This window comes from Carcharhinus amblyrhynchos, chromosome 17 (genome assembly GCF_965287045.1).
Source record: "Carcharhinus amblyrhynchos chromosome 17, sCarAmb.v2.hapA, whole genome shotgun sequence".
NCBI lineage: Eukaryota > Metazoa > Chordata > Chondrichthyes > Carcharhiniformes > Carcharhinidae > Carcharhinus > Carcharhinus amblyrhynchos.
Window position 1 is genome coordinate 52983044 of NC_137340.1, and position 21199 is coordinate 53004242.

The following is a 21199-nucleotide window of genomic DNA, read 5'->3' on the forward strand; positions in this document are numbered from 1 at the left end:
TTCATTGGTGGGACTGTAGCCCCGCCCCCCCCACTGGTGAGATCCACATTTTGGCTTCTGCATTACACAGAGTGCTGTAAATCTGTCTTATTTACCTTGCTGAATGGCGCCGCGCTCTGGAATGCTGCCATGCTCCAGAACGTCCTTGTGGAGTTGAGGTGTTTGGATGCAATGCTCCAATTGAGATTGAGCCAGTGTTTTATAAAGGTTCCTCATAGCTTCCTTGCTTTTGTACTTGGTGCCCTTATTTATCAAACCCTAAACCCTGTGAGCTTTATTACCCTTATTCAGACAGCCCAAAACTTCACTGGTTTTGTTATACGGGGTAAAATGTTATGTGGAGGTAAGAAAGAAATGAAGCCAGGAGTGGGCGATTCGACACAAAGCATTCCTTAGCCTCAGTTCAGCTCACACCCAACCCCCTGGGCTGATTTTAAAATGATACCTACTCTCTATACCGCGATGCAGTGTTTGTGTGTGAAAGGTAAAATCAGACACAGGAATGTAGAGTGACTGGTTCTGTATTGAAAAGAGACGGGTCAATCAGGCTCATCTATCTAGAAAGTTCTTGGCCAATAATTACAGGTTAGAAGGAACAGTTGGAGGCAGTGTGAGGAAGTGTGGTGTATTCCTTATTCTACATTGTTGTACTGCGATTGTACGGTTAACCCTGTCCCTCCAGGGTAGGGTTGTACAACCTGGCCTCAATCTTCCGGCTGACACATAAAGGATAAAAGGGATCAGGCATGAAAGGTTTTGAGAGGAAAATGGTGAAGGATTTTTGTTAATGATTGGATAACTGAACCTGTACGAAGTGAAGAGTTAGTAAAATGAAATGGGGATTAGTAGATTTCATAGAATCATAGAATCCCTATAGTACAGAAGAAGGCCATTCAGCCCATCAAGCCTGCACTGACAATATTCCCACCCTATCCCCATAACCCCACATATTTACCTTGCTAATTCCTCTGACATTAAGGGCAATTTAGCATGGCCAATCTACCTAACATGCACATCTTTGGAGTGTGGGAGGAATCCGGAGCACCCGGAGGAAACCCACACAGACATGGGGAGAATGTACAAACTCCACACAGACAGTGACTCAAACCAGGAATTGAACCCAGGTCCCTGGCGCTGTGAGGCAGCAGTTCTAACCACTATGCCACCGTGGCCCCCATTTATTTTCACAAAGATGGGTCTTATTAAAAGTATGTGGGGATTGTGCCTTTTAAAGCCTAGAGGGGAGAGTCAGGGTCATCTGGCTCAGGTGACCAATTGGGACTCTGACTGGGGAATCATCCTGGGGGGGAAGGGGAGGGTTTTCTCAGGCAGAGGCATTCCAGGATTAGCTACAGGTCTACCGCTGCTCTTATAGATCCTTGTAAATAACTCCTTTGTTGTTCACTTAATGATTCTGAAAGTACATCATTACTAAAATATTTATACTTGTGTTGGGCCTTTTGCAACTTCAGAAAGTGCCAAAGCCAGTGAAGGAATTTGTGAAGTCTACCCATTGTTGCAATATCAGAAATATAGCAGCCAACTGTCACTCAAACAGCCGTCAGATAATTAACCAGTTCATCAACTTTGGAGATGTTTGTCACAGAATAAATGTTGCTTCAGGAAACAGCATACACATCACAAACAAATCACTATTACAAACAAATGGTCCAGTTGGACCAATGAGTGGCACAGGCTTGGAGGGCCGAAGGGCCTGTTTCCTGTGCTGTATTGTTCTTTGTTCTTTATTGTATCTCTTCCGGCTGTTGAGGTGAACATGATATCATTTTTAAAGAGAATTTAATAAGTTCCTCCCTTCATTAGCAAGTATTTGAAAAGGGAAAATATAAAAAGAGCTGGAGATTTGATTTGATTTATTGTTGTCGCCATGTTGGGGTAGCATGATGGCATCATAGTTAGCACTGCTGCCCCAAAGCGCCAAGGATCCGGGTTCGATTCCTGGCTTGGGTCACTGTCTGTGTGGTGTTTGCACATTCTCTCCATGTCTGTGTGGGTTTCCTGCGGGTGCTTTGGTTTCCTCCCACACGCCAAAGATGTGCGGGTTAAGTGGATTGGCCATGCTAAATTGCCCCTTAGTGTCAGGGAGGACTAGCTTAGGGTAAATGGGCCTATGGGGAAAGAGCCTGGGTGGGACTGTGGTTGGTGCAGACTCAATGAGCCGAATGGCTTCTTTCTGCACTGCAGGAATTCTATGATTCAATGTATTGGGATATGGTGAAAAGCATTGTTTCTTGCGTGCTATACAGACAAAACATACTGTTCATAGAGTACATAGGGGAGAAGAAAAGGAGAGGATGCAGAATATAGTGTAAGAAGAGCATTATTAGAGAGTTTAAGAGTTAGAGTTGAGTTTTAAGAGTACAGAACGAGAGTAAAAGATTGAATTTGAAGGGGCAGCTTGCAGGAAGTGGCCTCGCTCCAGCGCCATCTTGACAAAGGTAGCAACATGGAATTGGAATGGTTCTATCCAGCTGAAGGTCCAGACCAGCATCGGCACAATGGACTGAATGGCCTCTTTCTTTGCTGCCGATTCTATGAACTGGAGGGCATTGGGATCTATAGAATTGTTGACCAACAAAGAGTTAGCTTTGGGAAGGAGAACAATTAGAAAATCAGAGGCGTGAGAAACACACCGTTTACTGGGTTTGTAACCTAGTTTCCATGGAAACGTTCGAGGAGGAATGAAATACCATCGCTACAGAAGTTTAAGTTTATTTGTTAGTGTCACGAGTAGGCTTACATTAACACTGCAATGAAGTTACTGTGAAAAACCACCAGTTGCCGCATTCTGGTGCCTGTTCGGGTACACTGAGGGAGAATTTAACATGGCCAATTGCATCTAACCAGCACATCCGAAAGACTGTGGGATCAAACTGGAGCACCCAGAGGAAACCCATGCAGACATGGGGAGAACGTGCAAACTCTGCACAGACAGTGACCCAAGCCGGGAATTGAACCCAGGCCCCTGGAACTGTGAGGCAGCAGTGCTAACCACTGTGCCACCGTGCTGCCCATATTAGACCAGTGAATGGGGCTAAAGGCAGATATATCCCCTGGCCCTGATGGCTCACATCCTTGGATCCTATAACAGCTACAGAGATAGTGCATGCATTGATTGTAATTTTCCAAAAATCCTTACATTCTGGAGAAGTGCTGGAGGATTGGAAAACTGCCAATGTGACAGCTTTCTTCAAAAAGGGAGAGAAGCAAAGACCAGATAGCTATAGGTCAACTAGCCTAATATCTGTTTTGGAAAAATCAATTTTTCGGGGAGTGATAGCAGCATGTGTGATAAATTATAACCTTAACTAGCGTGGCTTCATGAAAGGGAAATCATGCCTGATAAATTATTATAGTTTTTTTGAGGAAGTCTCAAGCAGAATGGGTAGAGCGAAAGCAGTAGACATTTGTATTTGGATTTCCAGAAGGTGTTCGCCAAAAAGAACATAAGAAATAGGAGCAGGAGTGGGCCATCTAGCCCTTCGAGCCTGCCCCACCATTTAATAAGATCATGGCTGATCTGAAGTGGATCAGTTCCACTTTCCCGCTTTCTCCCCATAACCCTTAATTCCCTTGTCTGTCAGAAATCTGGTAAGTCATAAGGTAAGAGCCCAAGATGTTGGAGGTAGTATATTGGCATGGATAGAGAATTGGTTAATGGCAGCAAACAGCGAGTGGGGATAAGGGGTTATTTTTCAGGTTGGCGACCTGTAACCAATAGATTCCACAGGGATCAGTACTGGGATCACAACTGTATACAATATATATGTATGACTTGGAGGAAGGAAGCGAATGTACTACAGCCAAATTTTCAGATGATACAAAAATAGATGGAAAGGCAAGTTGTGAGAGGCTTACGAATAGCTTACAAAGAGATAAGTGGTAGATTAGGTACGTGAGCAAAACATTGGCAAATGATGTAACATTCAGGAAAATGTCAAGTTGTTCATTTTGGAAGGGAGAACAAAAGAACAGAATATTATTTAAATGGAGAAAAACTGCAGAAAGCTGCAACACAAAGGGACTGGGGGGTGGGGGGAGTTTGTACACAAAACACACAAAGCTAGCTCCCAGGTGCAGCAGGTAATCAGGAAGAGTAATGGAATATTGGTCTTTATTTCAGAGGGAGTTGGTATAAGAGTCAGGAAGCCTTGCTGCAACTGTACAGGGTACTGGAAAGCCCACATCCGGAGAACTGTGAGCGGGTTTGATCCCCTTAATTAAGGAAAGATTTTATTTTATTGGAGGCAGTTCAGAGGAAGTTCACTGGGATGATCCCCAGTGTGGAGGGAGTTCCTTGTGAGGAACGGTTAAACAGGCTGGGACTCTACTCGTTGGAATTGAGAAGAATGAGTGGTGATCTCATTGAAACAGGATTCTTAAGGGGTTTGACAGGGTAAATGCTGAGAGTACGTTTCCTCTCATGGGAGAGTCTAGGAGCAGAGGGCAGAGTCTCAGAGTAAAGGGTCACCAATTTGAAACTGAGATGAGGAGAAATTTCTTTTCTCAGAGGGTGCAGAGTCTTTGGAACTCCTTACCGCAGAGAGCTGTGGGGGGGCCAGAATCCTCGTGTAGATTTAAAGCTGAGGCAGACTTTTGATCGATAAGGGAATTGAAGATTGCGGGGAAAGGGCTGGAAAGTGGACGTGAGGAATGTTGGATCAGCCGTCATCCTATTGAATGGGGGAACAGGCCTGAGGGGCCGAATGGCCTGCATCCATTCCTATTTCTCATGGTCTATGGTCTTATAAGAATTAGAGGCTGATGTAGGCCATTCATCCCCTCAGTAAAATCGTGGCTGGCCCTCTCTCAATGCCACTTTCCTACCAGATTCCCAAATCCCTTGATTTTCTTCGTAACCACAAATCTGTTGATCCCAGTTTGGAGTATACAGAGTAACTGCACTCTGAGATTGTCTAAAGATCTGACTTTGAGGATCCTAAGACCCTTGAGGTCAAAGGGTAAAGTTACATGACATGTGACTGTCTTACCCCAGTCAGGTGTATTAATCTATTGGTTGTTTTTTTTGTGACTGACAGGTGAAATATTCTGTTTACTGGAAGTATCTACGTGCGATTGGCTGGCTGTACTCCCTGCTGATAATACTGCAGTACATCGCCCAGAATGTGGCCACCATTGGCCAGAACCTTTGGCTCAGTGACTGGACCAATGATGCCAGCCGTTATGTCAACAGCACCTATCCATCCTCTGAGCGGGACATGCGGATTGGCATATTCGGCGTTCTGGGCGTTGCTCAAGGTGGGTGCCTCTTGGTTCAACACCAGGGCGAGCGAGTAGCAGAAAATACTGCTCACTGGTCACCATCACCCTGCTTGTCAATCTCGTACTTTGTTACATAAGACTCAGATATCCTAGAACCATTCAGGACAGACAGAGCTACTATTCATTCGTTCATCTGTGAGACGTGGGCATCATTGGCTGGCCAGTATTTATTGCCCATCCCTAGTTGCCTGAGGGCAGTTAAGAGTCAACCACATTGTTGTGGCTCTGGAGTCACTTGTAGGCCAGGCTGGGCAAGAATGGCAGATTTCCTTCCCGAAAGGGCATTAGTGAACCAGATGGGTTTTTTGACAATTGACAATGATTTCATGGTCATCGGTAGATTCTTATTTCCAGATATTTTTTATTGATTCAAATTCCACCATCTGCCGTGGTGGGATTTGGTCCCCAGAACATTAGCTGAGTCTCTGGATATAATACCACTAGGCCGTCACCTCCCCGATATTGGACCTATTTGTGATGTGTGTGTTCTTTGAAAGAGTTATTTCGTATCTCTCCATCTCAGATCACAACATGTCTCTGTGTAAAATCAACATTTTCCTCCTCTCCTCTCTGTTTTTGCTTGTTAATTCTCATAAATCTGTGTCCTCTGGTTGCCAACCCTTCGTTCAGCCTCAACAATTACTCCTTGTGAACCATTATAAAATCTCCTCGGTATTTATTTAATTCAGGAGACCAAAAGCTCTGATGTTTTCTTATCTTCCTTCTTGAGAAATTGATCTGGAACTTTCTGATTGATGGATCATGCCTCACTCCTGCCTCTGACTCAGAGAACTGTGGGTTCAAATCCAACTCTAGAGCCGTGAGCACAGAATCCAGGCCGACACAGGTGCTGCACTGAGGGAATGCCACACTGTTGGAGGTGCACTGTTTTGGATGAGAATGTGGTCTCACCTTGCCACTTGGGTAAAAAATCCCTTGATGCTCTTTCGGAGATGAACATAGAATCACAGAATCATAGAATCTCTAGAAGGAGGCCATTTGGCCCATTAAGTCTGCACAACAATCTCAGGCTCTATCCCCATAACAGCAAGTATTTACACAGGCAATCCCCCTAACCTACACATCTCAGGGCACTAAGGGGCAATTTAGCACGGCCAATCCACCTAACCCGCACACCTTTGGACTGTGGGAGGAAATCAGAGCACCCAGAGGAAACCCATGCAAATATGGGGAAAAATATGAGGCAGTGACTCGGGGCCAGAATTGGACCCAGGTCCCTGGCGCTGTGAGGCAGCAATACTAACCAATGCACCACCGTGCTACCCAATGGTCTAGTTTTCCCGATATCCTGGGCCAACAGTCATCCCTGAACTACCATCGCTAAAACAGATCATCCAGACATTATAACAGTGACGTTTGTGGAATCTTGCTGTGCACCAGTTGGGTATCACAATTTCTACATTACAACAGTGGCTAGTTAGAATCTCAATAAACATCAAACTGATTTATCGCCCTGTTGTAAACTCAGGTTGACTCTGTCCAATCGTATAATGATTCTCCCTGTTTTAATAACACATTGTATAGACAAAGCTTGTATTCTCTCCTTCACAGAAGACTCAGAAATGATTAAATTGAGGTGTTTGAGATGATTTCAACTATTTCCTCTGGGCGGGAGTCCAGGACAGGGGGTATAATCTTAACATTAGGGCTTGGCTGGTCAGAGATAATGGCTGGAGTTTTGCCACCTTGCCCACCACAGAGTCAGGGCTCACAGAACGGCATTCTCCATTGGCCTCAGGTGGGTGAAGTGGTAAAATTCGGCAAATGGCCATAAACACATCTTTTCACAAAGGGGAGTAGGAATCTGGAATCCTCGCCCCCAGGGAGCTGAGAGTGGGGCTCAGTGGAAAGGTCCAATATTGAGATTGGGGCATCATGGTAGCACAGTGGTTAGCACTGCTACCTCACAACACCAGGGACCCAGGTTCGATTCTGGCCTCCGGTGACTGTTCTCCCCATGTCTGTGTGGGTTTTCTCCTGGTGCTCCGGTTTCCTCCCACACTCCAAAGATGTGTGGATTAGGTTGATTGGCCGTGCTAAATTGCCCCTTAGTGTCAGGGGGTTAGAACATAAGAACATAAGAAATAGGAACAGGAGTAGGCCATCTAGCCCTTCGAGCCTGCCCCGCCATTCAATAAGATCATGGCTGATCTGTCGTGGCTCAGTTCCACATTCCCGCCCTCTCCCCATAACCCTTAATCCCCTCGCTTATCAAAAACCCATCAACCCGCGTCTTAAAAACATTTAGCGAGGCAGCCTCCATCACTTCAACGGGCAGAGAATTCCAGAGATTCACCACCCTTTGAGTGAAGAAGTTCCTCCTCAACTCTGTTCTAAACCGCCCCCCCTTTATCTTGAGGCTGTGCCCCCTAGTCCTACTGTCCTTTCTGAGCGGGAAGAGCCTCTCCACCTCTATCCTATCCATCCCATTCATCATCTTATACGTCTCAATGAGATCTCCCCTCATTCTTCTAAACTCTAACGAGTACAAGCCTAGTTTATTCAGCCTCTCCTCAGAGTTCAACTCCCTCAACTCCGGTATCAGCCTAGTAAACCTCCTCTGCACTCCCTCCAAGGCCAAAATATCCTTGCTTAAGTGCGGCGACCAAAACTGCACACAGTACTCCAGCTGCGGCCTCACCAGTGCCCTATACAGCTGCAGCAAGACCTCCCTACTTTTATATTCAATCTCCCTCGCTATGAAGGCCAGCATCCCATTCGCCTTCCTGACCACCTGCTGCACCTGCAGGCTGGGTTTTTGTGACTCATGCACAAGGACCCCGAGGTCCCTCTGCACCGTCGCCTGCTGCAGTTTTTCGCCACGTAAGTAATAGTCCTTCCTACCATTATTCCTACCAAAGTGGACAGCTTCACACTTGCCAACATTAAATTCCATTTGCCAGTTCCTGGCCCATTCGCCCAGCCTATCTAGATCCTTCTGCAGACTTTCCACACCCTCCGCACAATTTGCCTTTCCACCAATCTTGGTGTCATCAGCAAATTTCGACACCATACACTCGGTTCCCTCCTCCAGATCATCTATATAAATGGTAAATAGCTGAGGCCCCAGCACCGACCCCTGGGGCACTCCACTAGTCACCAACCGCCAATCCGAATAGCACCCATTGACCCCCACTCTCTGCCTCCTATTTGACAACCAATCCTCTATCCACGCTAACACCCTACCCCCAACTCCATGTCCCCCGACCTTCTGCAATAACCTCTTGTGAGGTACCTTGTCAAACGCCTTCTGAAAATCAAGAAACACCACATCCACCAGCTCTCCTCTATCCACCGCCCTAGACACATCCTCATAGAACTCCAATAAATTCGTCAGACACGACTTCCCTTTAACAAAACCGTGCTGCAGGGTAAGTAAGTGGGTTTATGGGGCTAGGGCCTGGATGGGAGTGTGGTCGGTGCAGACTTGACGGGCTGAATGGCCTGCTTCTGCACCATAGGGATTGTATGATTCTGAGTTTGTTAGGTTTTTATTGGGAAGGATATTAAGGCAGGGAGAAGGAGTCAAGATACAGGTCAGCTGTGATCTATTGATCGGAAGAACAGGTTTGAGGGGTTGAATATTCTCCTCCTGTTCCTGCGGCAGTCAGAGGAAGAAATGGTGATGATAAACTCGCTTATCGTCTTCCCGTTTACCCCTTAGCTATCTTTGTGTTCCTTGGAGTTATCCTGATAACAAGAGGGACAATCGCCGCCTCCAGGGACTTGCATTTCCGTTTGCTGCAGAACATCCTCCACGTCCCCATGCTGTTCTTCGATACCACACCAATGGGAAGAATTGTCAACAGATTCTCCAAGGTAGGATTTCCCCTTCGTGAGCCTCTGATAACTCCGTTACAGCTCTGCTGACTAAACAGGCTGACCAAGGGCTGGGAAGATCCCACGTTTAACTAGTGCTGAGTTTGATTAAAGGCGTCATTTAAAGATGATATTGGACTCATCATTCACTGTCCTTCAAATACCCACTTAACCTGTCCTTCCAGCAGCTAATTGGATAGTGAAGACTGGGGGCATTGATTCATTATTTCACATTCTCTCGAGGTGAATTCTCCAGCACCTGTTCCTGAGGGAGAATTTAGCATGGTCGATGCACCTAAGCTTTCAGACTATGGGAGGAAACCGGAGCACCCGGAGGAAACCCATGCAGACACGGAGAGAACCTGCAAACTCCACACAGACAGTGGCCCGAGCCGGGAATTGAACCTGGGTCCCTGGCGCTATGAGGCAGCAGTGCTAACCACTGTGCTACCATGCCGCCCATCCCTTGAGAAGGTGGTATTCTGCCTTGTTGAACCGCTGCAGTCCGTGTGGTGTAGGTACACTCACAGCGCTGTTAGGGAGGGTGTTCCAGGATTTTGATCCAGCAACGGTGAAGGAACAGCGATATATTTCCAAGTCAGGATGGTGAGTGGCTTGGAGGGAAACTTCCTGGCGATGGTGTTCCCATGTGTCTGCTGACCAGAGGACTCAAAATGCTTTCATCTGCCTTAAATTTGAAATTCCCTCTCTAAACTTTGCTGCTGCTATCCACTCTCCTCTTTTAAGGTAATCTTTAAAGCCAATATCTTTGGCCACATTTGGGCTATCTGTTCTAATATCTTCTTACGTGGGCCAGATGTCTTGTCTAATAAACACTCTCATGAAGCATCCTGGGATATTTGCCACATTCAAGTCGCTATATAAATGTAACATGTGTCTATTGCCTTTTGAAATCTCCAGTGGAATCTTCTTCAAGCACTCAATCTGGTTGTACATTCCAGTTCACCCGCAACACTCGATTTGATTTGCTCCTTAACATTCTTCATTCAAGGGAATCCAACCCAGAAGAAGGGGAGTTTTTATTCCATTTGTGACTTCTGCTTCTCTCCTCTGTGCAGGATATTTACACCATTGACGAGACGATCCCACTGTGCTTTCGGAGTATGCTAGCCTGCTTTTTTGGTGTGATCGGCACATTGTTTGTCATCTGCTTGGCGACACCTTTTTTCACCATTGTAATAATACCACTCACCGTTCTTTACTATTTCATACAGGTAATGTTGGCTCAAACAGCTCAGCTCAGGGTGGTGCCTGAACTGAGTGGGTCTGTCACTGGGGGAAGGATGAACAGGTTGGGAGTCACCAGTGACTGGGGTGGCTGGGAGTGGGGTGGACAGACTGAACTCTTTAAGGTTATGAATGTGATTCCGATGAAGATATTTCCATTCGCAGGGTGACCAAAACTAAGAGCGGTAATTATGAGAAAATCATTAATAAGTTAAACAGGGAATTCAGGAAAAGGTTTGTCACCAAGGAGTGGTCAGAATGTGGAACTGTCTACCGCAGAGAGTTTTTGAATTGAAGAGTGTTGATATATTAAACTGGAAGCTGGGTGACCTCGTAAAAGAGGCGGGAATAGAATAAGCTGTCAGAATGAGATGGAGCATTTCAGATTGGACGAGGCCTGAGTTGGGAAGGATGATCTGTTTCTGTGCTGGAAATAGTGGGAGATTCTAAAACAAAACCAGTGCCCATTGCTACCCTCCTGCTGTCCCTGTCCTGGGAGTGTTTGATGGGGACAGTGTAGAGGGAGCTTTACTCTGTATCTAACCCCGTGCTGTACCTGTCCTGGGAGTATTTGATGGGGACAGTGTAGAGGGAGCTTTACTCTGTATCTAACCCCGTGCTGTACCTGTCCTGGGAGTGTTTGATGGGGACAGTGTAGAGGGAGCTTTAATTTGTTTGCCATAATTCAGTACTGAGAAACTGGTTTGGAGTTGAGAGTTTGATGCTAAACAGGAATGTTTGTGTCTTTAACTTTCACCCTTGTTATTTCGGAGTGTTGTGTTGTGTGATGGGGGTTGTTATTTGAGCCTGGAAAGTGCAGCATGCTGTTCCAGTCGGTGGCTGTTTGACTCCTGTTGAGGAAAGCAGTGAAGTTCTGCCTCAGGTTATTGATGGGATGATCCATTTGTTCCTGCAGGCGTTTTATGTGGTCACATCGCGGCAGCTTCGCCGGTTAGATTCCGTGACCCGGTCCCCAATCTACTCGCACTTTGGTGAGACAGTGACTGGTTTGCCTGTGATCCGGGCCTATGGGCATCAGGCGCGATTCCTGGAGAATAATGAGCAAATCCTCAACGGAAACCAGAAATGTGTCTTTCCCTGGATTGTGTCCAACAGGTACCAACTTCCCCGTCTGATTACCCCTGCTTTTTATTCACACTTTGTGATGCGGTGCAGAGATCATTGTGTTGGGGCTGTGATGGAATCCAAACAGAACACTCCATTGATTATAGAACCTACACATACACCAGAGGCATTGTGTGGCGCAGTGGGTTAGTGTCCCTGCTTCTGAACCAGAAGTTCTGAGTTCGAGTCCCACCCCAGGACTTGATGGCCAAGGAAGGTATATTGACTGTAAGGTCAAACAGGTTGAGTACCAATGTGCAAAATCCTTCAAACACTGCCAATGACAACCAGCAAGAGTGGGAGAGATTCCTGGTCAGCCTGTCGGAAAGACTATTGGAGAATCCACCATCACTGTTCATAGTTCCAGACTGCAACTTGCCTGTAAAAGTGTGTTTCCACAGCAACTCGAGCACCCTGAGTGAACTATAACACATCATTACCACAGCACAGGAGGAGACCATTCAGCCCATCATGTCTGTTCTAGCCCTTTGGAAGAGCTATTCAATTCGTTCCAGTGCCCTCTTTCCCCATCACTCTCCAACTGTTTCCTTTCTGAGTCTTTATCCAATTTCATTTTGAAAATTTCTCTTGAGTTGAGTTCCAGATCACAGCAATGCTCAGGGTTAAAAACACAATCCTCATCCTCCCACTTTTCTTCTCCTGCCGATCGTTTAAAATCTGTGTTCTTTCATCACCGAACCCCCAGACAGTAAAAGATGTGACTCCCCCACTACTCAGCTGGAACCCTGCAGAATTCCTCAACGCCTCGATTAAATCTCCTCTTAACCTTCTCACTTTTAAGCAGCAGGGGCAACTTGAGGCTGGGTGGAGTTTAGTTTGTTAGACAAGAGGGATGGAGGGGGGTAGATTTTCCTCTGACAACACGCACTCATTTTCCATCAGGTGTCTGGAGTGGGAATCAAACCTGAAACCTTCTGACCAGGAGATAAGGGAAGGCTAACAAATGGATCACATTGCACCTGGATAGCTCACCGCATGTGAAATGTTTTGGGTTGTTGCTGAGATGAGTAACAGATGTGTTCATATTTATCTCCCGTGTAACTTTGGCAATCTGTTCCACTCATCACCTTATCTTTCCTTACAGATGGCTTGCAATCCGTCTGGAGTTTGTTGGCAATTTAGTGGTGTTCTTTGCTGCTCTCTTTTCTGTATTATCCAGAGGCAACATGAATAGTGGCCTGGTTGGCCTCTCCATTTCATACGCATTAAATGTAAGTAATTACAGAAGTGTACTGGGTTCACAGAATCCCTACAGTGCTGAAGGAGACCATTTGGCCCATTGGGTTTGCACCGACCACAAACCCACCTAGGCCCTATCCCCATAACCCCACATATTTACCCTGCTAATCCCCTGACACTATGATCAATTTATCAAGGCCAATTCACCTAACCCACACATCTTTGGACTGTGGGAGGAAACTGGAGCACCCGGAGAAAACCCACGCAAGCACGGGGAGAATGCGCAAACTCCCACAGACACTGGCCCAAATCCATGTGTCTGCACAGCAAACAGTGATAGTCACTGAGCTGTCGCCTTGCCCAGTATCTTGTCCAGTTTAGGCACACACTAACGACATGAAGCACTAGGCCAATCTCGAACAACCAAGAGCAGCCCCAGTACGACCCATTGCGTGCATGCCCCTCGTTGGACACGAGGTGGACCGACTTAAAACCTGTGAATGAAAAGAGAAAAACATTATTTTCATACTATACCCATTTACATTTCTAGGGACACCCCAATGCTAATGACCCTTAATTAAAGGTTCTCCTATATCCACCCATCTCCAACTCAGTCATGTGCCTGTCTAAGTTACTCTTAAAGGACTCTAGCGTGTTTGCTTCCACCACCTTACTTGGCAGAGCATTCCATACCCCCACTACCCTCTGTGTGGAAAAACCTCCCTCTAATATCTGTGTTGTACCTCTCCCCCCTCACCTTAAGTCCATGGCCCCTTGTCCTACGTGACTCTATTATAGGAAATAGCTTACCTCTGTTTACTCTTCTATACCCTTCATAATCTTATATACCTCTATTAGATCCCCCCTCAGTCGGCGTCTTTCAAGGGAAAAGAGCCCCAATTTCTTCAATCTTTCCTCATACCCCAGTCCTTCCATACCAGGCAACATCCTGGTAAACCTCCTCTGCACTCTCTCCAGAGTCTCCACGTCCTTCTGGTAGTAAGGTGACCAGAACTGTACGCAGTACTCCAAATGTGGCCTAACCAACGTTCTGTACAACTGCAAGATTAGACTCCAGCTCTTATATTCTATACCCCTTCCTATAAAGGCTAACATACCATTAGCTTTCTTCACCACACTCTCCACTTGCACTGCCACCTTCAAAGACTTGTGCACTTGCACCCCCAGGTCTCGCTGCGTTTCTATACTCCTTACAGGCTTACCCTTTACCATATAACTCCCCCCTACATTATTCCGGCCAAAATGCATCACCTCACATTTATCTGGATTAAACTCCATTTGCCAAGTATCTGCCCAATCAACCAGCCTATCAATATCCCGCTGTATTACCAGACACTGCTCCTCACTGCCCGCCAATCCAGCCATCTTCGTGTCATCAGCAAATTTGCTGATCACACCACTTACCCCCTCTTCCAAGTCATTTATATACACTACAAAGAGAAGAGGTCCCAGTACTGAGCCCTGCGGCACACCACTAGTGACAGACCTCCAGCTAGAAAAGGACCCCTCCACTACTACTCTCTGTCTCCTCTTTGCAACAGTCTGACAACACCAGGTTTTAGTCCAACCTATTTATTTGATAATATTCTCACAAGCTTTCGAGGGGACAGCCTCTTCGTCAGGTCATTCACCTGACGAAGAGGCAGTCCCCTCGAAAGCTAGTGAGAATATTATCAAATAAATAGGTTGGACTAAAACCTGGTGTTGTCAGACTTTTTACTGTGTTTACGCCAGTCCAACGCCGGCATACCCACATCATGTCCTCTTTGCAAGTCAGTTCTCCACCCATCTCGATACCTGACCACATATCCCGTGAGCTTTAATCTTCTGTACCAACCTACCATTGAGGGACTTTGTCAAACGCCTACACCATATGGACTGCAGATCACCAGCACCTTCTCAAGGGCAATTAGGGATGGGCAGCAAGTGTTGGTTGAGTCAGCAATGCTCACATCCTGTGAATGAATAAAAACAGTATTATCAGCCACATTCGAATGGCAGAATAGATTCAATGGCTGAATGGTCTGATTCTGCTCCTATATCTTGTGGTCTTACCGTCTGTTTCCTGGGCCTAAGCGAAGGATTCCATATGTTTGCCCTCAATCTCTTTGTGTGGGGGGATCACAGACCCCCCCCCCCCCCGTCACCGTGTGGGGGGATCACAGACCCCCGTCCCGTCACCGTGTGGGGGGATCACAGACCCCCGTCCCGTCACCGTGTGGGGGATCACAGACCCCCGTCCCGTCACCGTGTGGGGGGATCACAGACCCCCCCCCCCCCCCCCCCCCCCGGTCCCGTCACCGTGTGGGGGAATCACAGACCCCCCCGTCCCGTCACCGTGTGGGGGAATCACAGACCCCCCCGTCCCGTCACCGTGTGGGGGAATCACAGACCCCCCCCCCGTCCCGTCACCGTGTGGGGGAATCACAGACCCCCGTCCCGTCACCGTGTGGGGGGATCACAGACCCCCGTCCCGTCACCGTGTGGGGGAATCACAGACCCCCCCGTCCCGTCACCGTGTGGGGGAATCACAGACCCCCCCGTCCCGTCACCGTGTGGGGGGATCACAGACCCCCGTCCCGTCACCGTGTGGGGGAATCACAGACCCCCGTCCCGTCACCGTGTGGGGGAATCACAGACCCCCCCCCCGTCCCGTCACCGTGTGGGGGAATCACAGACCCCCCCGTCCCGTCACCGTGTGGGGGAATCACAGACCCCCCCCCCGTCCCGTCACCGTGTGGGGGAATCACAGACCCCCCCGTCCCATCACCGTGTGGGGGAATCACAGACCCCCCCCGTCCCGTCACCGTGTGGGGGAATCACAGACCCCCCCGTCCCGTCACCGTGTGGGGGAATCACAGACCCCCCCCGTCCCGTCACCGTGTGGGGGAATCACAGACCCCCCCGTCCCGTCACCGTGTGGGGGAATCACAGACCCCCCCCCCGTCCCGTCACCGTGTGGGGGAATCACAGACCCCCCCCCCCCCGTCACCGTGTGGGGGATCACAGACCCCCCCCCGTCCCGTCACCGTGTGGGGGAATCACAGACCCCCCCCCGTCCCGTCACCGTGTGGGGGAATCACAGACCCCCCCCCCCCCCGTCCCGTCACCGTGTGGGGGGATCACAGACCCCCCCCCCGTCCCGTCCCGTCACCGTGTGGGGGAATCACAGACCCCCCCCCGTCCCGTCACCGTGTGGGGGAATCACAGACCCCCCCGTCCCGTCACCGTGTGGGGGAATCACAGACCCCCCCCCCGTCCCATCACCGTGTGGGGGAATCACAGACCCCCCCCCCCCCCCCGTCCCGTCACCGTGTGGGGGGATCACAGACCCCCCCCCCGTCCCGTCCCGTCACCGTGTGGGGGAATCACAGACCCCCCCCCGTCCCGTCACCGTGTGGGGGAATCACAGACCCCCCCCGTCCCGTCACCGTGTGGGGGAATCACAGACCCCCCCCGTCCCATCACCGTGTGGGGGATCACAGACCCCCCCCGTCCCGTCACCGTGTGGGGGAATCACAGACCCCCCCGTCCCGTCACCGTGTGGGGGAATCATAGACCCCCCCCCCGTCCCGTCACCGTGTGGGGGAATCACAGACCCCCCCGTCCCGTCACCGTGTGGGGGAATCACAGACCCCCCCGTCCCGTCACCGTGTGGGGGGATCACAGACCCCCCCCCGTCCCGTCACCGTGTGGGGGAATCACAGACCCCCCCCGTCCCGTCACCGTGTGGGGGAATCACAGACCCCCCCCCCCGTCCCGTCACCGTGTGGGGGAATCACAGACCCCCCCCCGTCCCGTCACCGTGTGGGGGAATCACAGACCCCCCCGTCCCGTCACCGTGTGGGGGAATCACAGACCCCCCCCCGTCCCGTCACCGTGTGGGGGAATCACAGACCCCCCCCGTCCCGTCACCGTGTGGGGGAATCACAGACCCCCCCGTCCCGTCACCGTGTGGGGGAATCACAGACCCCCCCGTCCCGTCACCGTGGGGGGGGAATCACAGACCCCCCCGTCCCGTCACCGTGTGGGGGAATCACAGACCCCCCCCCCCCGTCCCGTCACCGTGTGGGGGAATCACAGACCCCCGTCCCGTCACCGTGTGGGGGGATCACAGACCCCCCCCGTCCCGTCACCGTGTGGGGGAATCACAGACCCCCCCCCGTCCCGTCACCGTGTGGGGGGATCACAGACCCCCCCCCCGTCCCGTCACCGTGTGGGGGAATCACAGACCCCCCCCCGTCCCGTCACCGTGTGGGGGAATCACAGACCCCCCCCCGTCCCATCACCGTGTGGGGGAATCACAGACCCCCCGTCACCGTGTGGGGGAATCACAGACCCCCCCGTCCCATTACTGTATCTGGGTTGCAAAGACACAGAGACGGTGATTTAACCATGTGAGAAATGCAGTTACAGAGCTGTGCCCTGTGCCCCTGTGGAAGGCAGCATGTTGCCCTGGACTGTGGCACGGTCTGGTTTAACTCTGGTGAATGTTGTCAGTCAGTGAGTTGAGCCACTCTGTCCATTCTTCGAATGCTTCCTTTCATCAGTTGTTTCTCTGTCCACCTCCCCCCAGGTGACCCAGGCATTGAACTGGCTTGTCAGACAGACAGCTGAGCTGGAGAATAACATTGTATCTGTGGAGAGAGTGTCCGAATATACCAAACTGGAAAATGAGGTATCCGAAATGGAGTGCTGGGAATGAATAGGGAAAAGAACACAGGGTTCCTGGAGTTGGGAACAGCAGTGGGACAGGCAATAATGTCGGGGACAGGAGGGTGGGAACTGCCCCGAGTTACACCAAGTGTCCGGCACTGCAAAGTGCAATGAGATAATGACTGCTTTATCTGCTTTCGTTTTATTTTGTGTTGACTGAGGGATAATTCTTGGTGCCAGGACACTGGAAGGATTCCCTGGGTCTTATTTGAAATTCATGTTCTCTGTTTTAGGTTTCTGAGAGGAATCGTAATGAGGATTCCCCCCCAATCCGGCATAACTATCTGAGGATTGAGGGAGCGGGGAGATTGAGTGCAGATTTAGTGAATTGATATTGTAGGATTTTGATCTGATTTAACTTAATTTATTGTCACATGTATTAGTAAACAGTGAAAAGTATTGTTCCTTGCACGCTATACAGACAAAGTATACTGTTCATAGAGAAGGAAAGGAGAGGGTGCAGAATGTAGTGTTACAGTCGAAGCTAGGGTGTAGAGAAATATCAACTTAGTGCGAGGTAGGTCCATTCAAAAGTCTGACAGCAGCAGGGAAGAAGCTGTTCTTGAATCGGTTGGTACGTGAGCTCAGACGTTTGTATCTTTTTCCCACTGGAAGAAGGTGGAAGGGAGAATGTCCGCGGTGCGTGGGGTTCTTAATTATATTGGCTGCTTTGCCCAGGCAATGGGAAGTATAGACAGAGTCAGTGGATGGGAGGCTGGTTTGCGTGATGGATTGGGAGAGATAAGGTGCTCTTCCCCCTTAGCTCATTATTCACCAATGGTCCAGAGAGGAAATTGGGGATTTTTATAAATTTTGGGAAATAAAAAGAAAGCTTTTTTTAATGATTTTTTTAAAAAAATGTGTTTCCTCCCAGGCTCCTTGGGTCATGGACCATCGACCAGAAAAGGACTGGCCAGCGAAGGGGGAGGTTAAATTCCTGGATTATCAGGCACGGTACAGGCCAGAGCTGGACCTGGTTCTTCATGGTCTCACCTGTGACATCAGCGCAAATGAAAAGGTAAAACCAAAACAAAAATAACTCATCTGACAGTTCAGAAGGTGGCCATTCAGCCCATTGTGTCTATGATGGCATTCTGAAAAAAACTATCCAATTGGTCCCACTGTCCTGGCACTTCCTCACCAGATTTGACCTTTCTCCCATTTATTCCTTTTTGGAAGTTGCGATTCAATCCACCGGCCTTGCCGTCAGCACATTCCAGACCATAACTCATTACCCAAAAACAAAATTATTCTCCTTGCCTCTGCTGGTTCTATCATTAATTACCTGGAATCTGAGACCTCTGGTTCTCAATCCTCCTGTCCCTGGGAACAGTTTTGAAGTTTCAAAGTTTATTTATTACTGTCACAAGTAGGGTTACATTAACACTGCAATGAAGTTACTGTGAAAGTCGTCCAGTCACCACACTCGGCACCTGTTACACTGACAGAGAATTTAGCCTGGCCAATGCATCTAACCAGCACAACTTTCAGACTGTAGGAGGAAACCCACGGAGACACGAGGAGAACGTGCAGACTCTACACAGACAGTGAACCAAACCGAGATTTGAACCCAGGTCCCTGTGCTGTGAGGCAGCAGTGCTAACCCACTGTGCCTTATTCTCTATCAAAGTTCTTAATAATTTTAAACATGTCTTGACAATCTGTGCTCTAAGGAGAACAATTGCAGCTCTTCTGATCCTTCCATGATATTCCGATAAACCTCATCTTGCACCTATCCTAAAGTCTTGACATCCTCTCAAAGTTCAGGTGATCAGATTTGGACAAACTGCTCAAATGCAGTCTAACCAGTGAGATATGATGCCATAACCTCCTTGTTTTGTACCCTGTGCCTATAATGCTTCAGTGAGGCCCATGATGTGGGCCTCTTGGAGTATGAGCTCCCTGATTGAGGTAATGATCTCCTGCACCAAAAAGACTGTAATGATTGTCTGCCCAATCAGGGAGTCCCATCTGCATATATATTGAGCAGTGTCAGGGCGTGTATGGGTATAGAGGGATATGGGCTAAATGTGGGCAACTGGGACTAGCTTAGTTGTTAAGTATTGGGTGGCACGGACATGTTGGTCCGAAGGGCCCGTTTCCATGCTGTAAACCTCTGAGTCTGTGACTCCACTGGAAAACCTTGGATTCTGACTTTGTATCTGAAACGCCCTTAGAAGTGGAATTGAGTTTGTAAATAAAGGGAATCTGGTAAAGAGACACCAGCCTCTGAGAAGTTATTTCAGTGCCCCCATTCATAAAGTTAAGAATCCCAAAGGCGTTTTTAATAATCTTCTCAACTTGCTTTGCCATGTTTGTGTCCTTTTCTCAAAACACAGTTTCTGTTTGCAAATTGGGCAATCTTATTGGATCAGCAAGTTCCCTAACCAGACCAGGAGGCGTCTGTCATAGAGTCACAGAGTCACAGAGGTTTACAGCATGGAAACAGGCCCTTTGGCCCAACTTGTCCATGCCAGCCTGTTTTTTAAACCCCTAAGCTAATCCCAGCTGGCCACATTTGGCCCATATTCCTCTGTACCCGGATTAATCCGTTATCTGTGTGATGATAGATGATTTGAGGATGCTCCAATTCACCACCTCATCCAGGGTCAAGGGAGAGACTGGGTGATAAATGAATGCACAGGGTTTCCCACTCCCCATTGCTGTCCAGTTAAAGTTATGATGCACTGCACAGTCGAATAGCTTTCATAAGGAAGTGAACCTATTAAGAACATAGCCAACACCGCTCTTTATGTGTAGTTTTAATTGTTGTTCCACAACTGGTATTGTTGAGGATCTATCCTAATAAACACAAGATGAAAATCATCAGCTTGACTCCTACACAGCAATACTGTTTATTAATTTATTAACGTAGTAATTCTACATTAACAAATCATTACTTTGTCTATTAAAAGTTGAATAGGGGTAGTATCTGAACTTCTAGACCATGTGTGTGTATGCTCTCTGTCTGTCTCGGACAGGTGTGTGTCCCTCTGTCTGTCTCGGACAGGTGTGTGTCCCTCTGTCTGTCTCGGACAGGTATGTGTCCCTCTGTCTGTCTCGGACAGGTGTGTGTCCCTCTCTCTGTGTGTCTCGGACAGGTGTGTGTCCCTCTCTCTGTGTGTCTCGGACAGGTGTGTGTCCCTCTGTCTGTCTCGGACAGGTGTGTGTCCCTCTGTCTGTCTCGGACAGGTGTGTGTCCCTCTGTCTGTCTCGGACAGGTGTGTGTCCCTCTGTCTGTCTCGGACAGGTGTGTGTCCCTCTGTCTGTCTCGGACAGGTGTGTGTCCCTCTCTCTGTCTGTCTCGGACAGGTGTGTGTCCCTCTCTCTGTCTGTCTCGGACAGGTGTGTGTCCCTCTCTCTGTGTGTCTCGGACAGGTGTGTGTCCCTCTCTCTGTGTGTCTCGGACAGGTGTGTGTCCCTCTCTCTGTGTGTCTCGGACAGGTGTGTGTCCCTCTCTCTGTGTGTCTCGGACAGGTGTGTGTCCCTCTCTGTGTGTCTCGGACAGGTGTGTGTCCCTCTCTCTGTGTGTCTCGGACAGGTGTGTGTCCCTCTCTCTGTGTGTCTCGGACAGGTGTGTGTCCCTCTCTCTGTGTGTCTCGGACAGGTGTGTGTCCCTCTCTCTGTGTGTCTCGGACAGGTGTGTGTCCCTCTCTCTGTGTGTCTCGGACAGGTGTGTGTCCCTCTTTCTGTGTGTCTCGGACAGGTGTGTGTCCCTCTGTGTGTCTCGGACAGGTGTGTGTCC

General features: G+C 49.0%; 1 protein-coding gene across 1 annotated transcript in view; it reads left to right on the top strand.

Annotated features, from left to right (window-relative positions):
- Positions 1-21199, top strand: part of abcc2 (ATP binding cassette subfamily C member 2) — a 92539-nt gene that overhangs the window by 61365 nt on the left and 9975 nt on the right. The window contains exons 22-28 of the mRNA XM_080205964.1: positions 5061-5280; positions 8990-9144; positions 10224-10379; positions 11309-11508; positions 12623-12749; positions 17315-17416; positions 18329-18472. Of these exons, the coding sequence (XP_080062090.1) occupies positions 5061-5280; positions 8990-9144; positions 10224-10379; positions 11309-11508; positions 12623-12749; positions 17315-17416; positions 18329-18472 (1104 nt within the window). The remainder of the gene's footprint in view (positions 1-5060; positions 5281-8989; positions 9145-10223; positions 10380-11308; positions 11509-12622; positions 12750-17314; positions 17417-18328; positions 18473-21199) is intronic.